We start from the raw sequence: 6000 nt of genomic DNA on the forward strand, positions 1-6000 counted from the left end.
GACTCTACAAGTCCTGACAAGACCAAGAAAGTTCTGGCGGGATCCAGCTCAGGCAGGAAGCTTTGCCATGCTTTCTGGTGTAGCAGTCTGGATAATATAGACACACACAAAGTGGTTACTGCGGTGAAACAGATAAATGTGGCCATCATCACAGATTAGTCTTTATCTTTCTGTGCAGCAAGAACATTGTCTCCTCACTGGGGAAGGATCTCAAGCACATCGACAGTCTTCATGTTGGACGTCAGGTCTCTAGACTTTTTCATTTCAATGTATCTGTTCCTTTGTTTCTTAGTCTAACTCTGTTATCTCACTCAAGCATGACAAGAAGGCCAAGGCCTCTTAGGGACTTCTGTCCCCTTCTCATCTGGCTCTCCCCTTTAGTCTCTTCAGATCTTTTCTCAACTTGGACAAGCCGGATCTTGAAATGTTAGGGGTTATCAGCAACATGGCTCCTTCAGATAGGGCTTAGAAACACATAAGAAGAAATATTGTGCTGCATAGAATAAGGTGATTATATTCAGGGTTAAAAACAAGTTAAATGGTGTTTTAATCCAAGCCCTGAGTGCCCAGAACAGTTACAGCTGTTAGAGCAGAAAATAGTCAGTTTTCCAAGCATGGCGCCAGGGTGCAGTGGCAATGTTATGGGCTTTTATTACATACTTGTCAGTCTTATTATGGGTAGTATATTCAGTTTAAAATCTGCCTATCAATTACCAAGCCATATGCAAAAAAAAATTAAGGGTCTGTATACACTAGCTTAAGAGGTGGAGAATGCACTCAGCAGATAGGGCAAGGAGCCCTCTGAGACTGTCTAAAAGAATATCATTAATTTTTACAGTGTACTCTCGTTTCTGGAGCGGCTCCAGCATAGGCTTTATGTAAAAACCGTCTCAGGTTCAGGATTATGCTATGCGCTCGCAGAAGCATCACAGAAACAGCATTGTTCCATATGTTGCTACTTAGCAACGCCGTCTGTAAGTCCCACAGCAGGCACGGAGTAGAAAACCGAACAGGAGTTATAATGTTGAGTGATGCGATGAGGCGAGTTGTCCCGGATTACTAAACCATGCAGCTGTTTGATGTTAGGTAGGAAATGGAACAACACTCCCTCCCACCCCCTTTTCTACAGGATGACTGAGATCTTATTTATGGCTGCCTAAAGGATACGTTGATTAAAATTGCCCAAAACAACACCAGGTTAATGAATTCTTGGACACAGTGTATTGCAGGAAATAAAAAGAATGTTAAAGTGTAAAATTTAGCAAAAATTATTTGTGTTGGGTAATTTGTGAAGTTCATTCACCTCCAGGGTATGTGCTGCCTTACATTAGTCCAATTTATAAAACAACTCATTCTAAAACGTTTTCATACATGCTGCATTATTTCTTTAAAAAAAACCTTAAAAAATAAAATTAAATTATAAAAAACAAACAAACCTGGTTCCCGCCTCACAAAGCTGCCATGTCTTTAGAAAGCACAAGATTATTTTGGATTTCCTTATTCCTTCCTTATATAGTCACTGTATAGGAAACATTCTTAGGAACTTGTGACTGAAATATTAAAACCAACGCTGGTTGTTTGACTTTAGTAAGGGATTAATATTCCACACTGTAGGTGAATTTAGAAATTTAAGGAGGTGGATTGCCAAGATGCATATATTCCAAAGTCTCCATCCTTTATTCAAAACTGCTTAAGACGGACATAATGATTCTCTGTGAGCGAGCAGCTGCTTTATAACAGTAATCATTTATTGAGTTTGTGCTTCTACTGTTTCAAACAAATTCAATTAGCCCTCACACTTCAAAACCCTAAAGGCCCAAAGAGATGGTACCGGGCTGCTTTAATCTAATAGTAATACTAAACTTGTCAGTACAGTTTTGGGATTGATGGTTAGAAGCAAATTAATAGTAACATTTTTCATTTTTTAATCAAACAGTCCTATTCAGAACTACCTATGGGTCCTGGGGGTACTTAGCAGAATGAATTCAGTAAAGGAAAAATTCTCCATGCAAAGAAAAGCTTCCTTTTTGGAGTGGTCCCTACACTGATCTTCTCCACAGAATGGAGACAGGCAGAACCCCGGCCTTTGAACGTCGTCATGACCTTTACAGTTGAACAATGTAGTGGAGTGTCCATAATGTCTGCCAGACAAGGCAATCGTCATAATGACTTCTAAACAAATGCTGAGTTCATGGAGATGTGTGCCTGCCTGCTTTTAGTTAAGCCAGGGATATTCGCTCACAGAGAGCGCTCCTATTCTACGTATTAGATTGAGTTTTCTGTCAACCACTATGAAAGAAAATGTTTTTGTATCCCGTCCCTTTGCACTCCCTCTCTCCTCAGTGATCAAACCAACTCGGGCAGATAAATAGACTTTGAAAACTACTACCTGGGAGTTTATGCTTTCAGTTGCCGGTATGTGAAATTTCAGGCAAATATGATTTCCACTAGTGAAGAAAAAAAATAGGTTCATGTCCACAACACGCTCCCGTGAACTCTCGCTACTCTCATTTATTCGCTTATTTATTTTTGCTTATAGTGTTCTGATATTCTATGTTATCCTGGCACCCTGGGGCAGTTATAATTTTGCTTTAACTGCCCTCTCTGGATTAGAGGGCCTGGCTTTAAGTATCTAAAAATAAATAGCCGGGCATTTACTTTTATAAATGTAACCATTTACATTCTCATTCCACTTTTTTTTTTTTGTCACTTCTCATGATTAAATACCTTGTCAACCTTTCCCAGGAAATAGACACAAAGGTGCCCTTGAAAGATTTTGGTCATGTTTATGTTCTGGGGTCTAAAAGCTAGTTTCTCCCCTGTCCCCAAGAAAGTAGTTAAAGCAGCCATCTAGGACCCACCATCCATAATATCTTATTGATGAAGATAATGCAGGTTTGAAAATAGCTCCAAACAGTTGATAAGGAAGCTATTGGTGGCATGTGCCGTTTACCTCGAGAAACACATCCACAGTCAGGAACACAAATAACTTCCACCTGTAAAGACTTTATTTCCTAAAGGTAACACAACTGTTTAGGAAAGCTCATGCTGGCAAAACAGCTGCTTGCCATTCTGGAAGGGAAGCGAGGTAGCATCCCTCACCAAATGCCAAAGCTGGTATTTTATCAGCTCCATCTCATTAACTAGAAACAAGGCTTAAATGCTTTGTTTATAAATTATGATTATTCCTGATTGCGGCAGTTACTGATGGTGCTACTCATTTGCAATGCAACTCTTTGAATTTGTTTAATTACAATTTGAAACAAGGCAGAGAAGATTAATTAACCCACCTGGCTGGCTGGCACATAGTCCTGGCTCGGCTCTGTCATGCTCATATACATGTTCTCACCGTCAAACTGCAAATGAAATAATAGTAAACATTGAGCAATCTTGACTGTGTGTACGTTTTTCTTTCTTTCTTTCTTTCTTTCTTCTTCTTCTTTTTTTTTTTTCTCCTCACCATCAAACTGGAAAACAGTAGCCATAAAAAAAAATAGCATGGCTGAGAATATGAAAAATCTGTCATGGTAAAATGGGCCACATCTTTTCTTTGATGTTTCTGTTGTCATCTTTCCTGACCCTGCATGTCAGTGATTTGGAGTAATTAGTGCTCTAGTAATTACAGCACGCAAGCAAGAAATGAATGGTTTCCTTTCATCTGCAATCTGTTTTAAAACAAAATGGCTCATTTTGCACGCCATGTATACATACTGCAGTTGGGCTGTAATGAAGTATTAAATGAATGGCACGCTTTCTGAGAGGAAAAAAAATAATGGAAAATACAAGGAGGCACAGCTCCGTGCATTCTAAGTTTAGCGCTCTCTAAATAAATAAATAAATAAATAAATAAATAAATAAATAAATAGAAAAGAAAAGAAAAAGTGCAGAGTTTCATAATGGACTAAAATTGGCTTCACTCTAATGGCCTTCTGATTAAAAAGCATTTTACATTCATAGTAATATTTGAAGAAAGCATGTCACACTATAACCATGGCTAAGAATGAAATATAAGAATAACAAAGAAATGAAACAATAACATACAGGTACATGATCAAAGTTCTTTTCTTGAAAAACATTTCAAATACATAGAATAAATATAAATAGGCAAATGCACACAAACTGACCCATATATTTGCAAGTTAGGAACAAGAGAGAAGGAAGGTAATCCCCGGCAGCCAGCAGTAAAAGCACCAAACCAGTCACAGCTTTAACAGCAGCAAAATGCACTTGGCAATGTTGGGCTTGAATCATTCCATTCAGACTTAATCCTCCTCTATCTTGAGTCAATTGGTAGATGTTAAAAGGAAAAAGTAAAAGTTTTCCCTTTAGTTAAAAGAAGATTTTCCCCCCCAAGGTAATCATCAAATGGACCAATATAATCAGCTTGAAAACTAGGTCTGAATATGTGCTCCGTGATAGGCTTTTTAGACATAGGATCTCACAAGTATGAAAACCTACTTTTCAAGACAATACAATCATTGATAGAAGTACAAGTTAATGGGAATATAGATATTTTTACATATCACTGACTTGATATACCCAAACAGAAAACCATGAGTCAGAGACATTCTATCCCATCACCTAAAGTCTACCAGGCCTATAAGGAAGTAATATAAGCTCCACAGATGTATCAGAGGCTCTGCTATAGTCAGCAATAGTGAACGTTGGTGGGCAAAGCCCACCCTCCACACCTCCCAATGGCACTGAAGAACTCATTGAGTTCCCCATAAGTACTGAAAGGATTTCTTTATGTATCGCCCTATAAACACAGTTCATATCATGCACATTACCTATCTCAATGCTCTCAAGATCCTTTATTGAGTGACAGCGTTGGTTGTGCAGTCCAGAGATTAGTACAAGTAGAGAGGAGAGATGTTTGATCCAGCTGCCCTGTCAATTGGCTCAGGGACCTTGGGTCCAAGAGACTTACCCAAGGGTGCCATCCTATTGGCCGTGTGAGCTTACCCTAAGAACCAGTCACCCATCCTATCCAACAATTCAGAGCTTCACAGGGAATTCTCCAGCGTGGCCTGCTGTGGGCTACACTGGTTTGTTTGCAAATGTTTTTAATGTTAAGATGCCAAAGAACCACTTAAAATATGGACAGTTTTTTTTTTTTGACTATAACAAACTAAATGGAACAGAAGTAGTGGAGTGAATCAGATGTTCTGAAGCCCATGCATATTCTAGAATGTGTTACTTTCTATTTCATCTTCTCAAACTCATTTTCTAAATTTGGCATCACTCTCAAGCCAGCTAAGGCTTTGAAGTTTTGGTTTTAGTCTATCCAAAGTGTAGGCTAATTGAATATGTTCATATTACTGTTCTGGATGAAAACTTTCCCTCAAAATGTACCAAAGTTAAGTGATTTTTGAGCCAAGGCTGAAATAGCATTTCGCAATAAAAAATATGCAGTTATAAATGTTGTAAATTTTTTTTAGTGTATTCCATGTCCTCTCTACCTATGCACACATCTACTGCTGTGCATTGACTAATTAATTTGTGTGACTACCAAGAGTTAGGCGTTATTACTAATACGTAAACAGTATAAACAAGCAGAGAAAGGGTCAGAGCAGTTATATCGATGCTGAGTTCTATTGCTTCTACCAGGCATGTCTGGGACTCAGCCAGGGCTGACTGGCACATGCACGAACTGCCAGAGCACATCAGCATATTCTGAGTCACCATGGTGCCTTAGCTACCAATTCTGAAACAGTGCTGCTGCAGACTGGTGACAGTTCAGCTCAAGTGCCCCTAATCTGGAAGTTGGAAAGCCGTACCACTTTAATATTTGAGACATTTTAAACACCATCATGATGTCACAAATGCAGTCAAAAATAATGCAGGCACACTAAACATAGTATATGAAACTGTCTTCTGATTATAGATATATAGGTTAATAAAATGTGTTTTGCTTACATTTAGGCCATAGCTCTCTCTTACACACACAGTCTCTATCTATCTATCTATCTATCTATCTATCTATCTATCTATCTATCT

The 6000-nt window shown here is 38.6% G+C and overlaps 1 protein-coding gene across 1 annotated transcript in view; it reads right to left on the reverse strand.

Annotated features, from left to right (window-relative positions):
• Positions 1 to 6000, reverse strand: part of Tox (thymocyte selection associated high mobility group box) — a 312314-nt gene that overhangs the window by 153134 nt on the left and 153180 nt on the right. Inside the window, exon 2 of the mRNA XM_055603338.1 lies at positions 3291 to 3356. Within this exon, the coding sequence (XP_055459313.1) occupies positions 3291 to 3356 (66 nt within the window). The remainder of the gene's footprint in view (positions 1 to 3290; positions 3357 to 6000) is intronic.

The sequence above is a fragment of the Psammomys obesus genome, unplaced genomic scaffold (assembly GCF_907164565.1).
Source record: "Psammomys obesus unplaced genomic scaffold, mPsaObe1.curated_primary_1811, whole genome shotgun sequence".
Taxonomy (NCBI): Eukaryota; Metazoa; Chordata; class Mammalia; order Rodentia; family Muridae; genus Psammomys; species Psammomys obesus.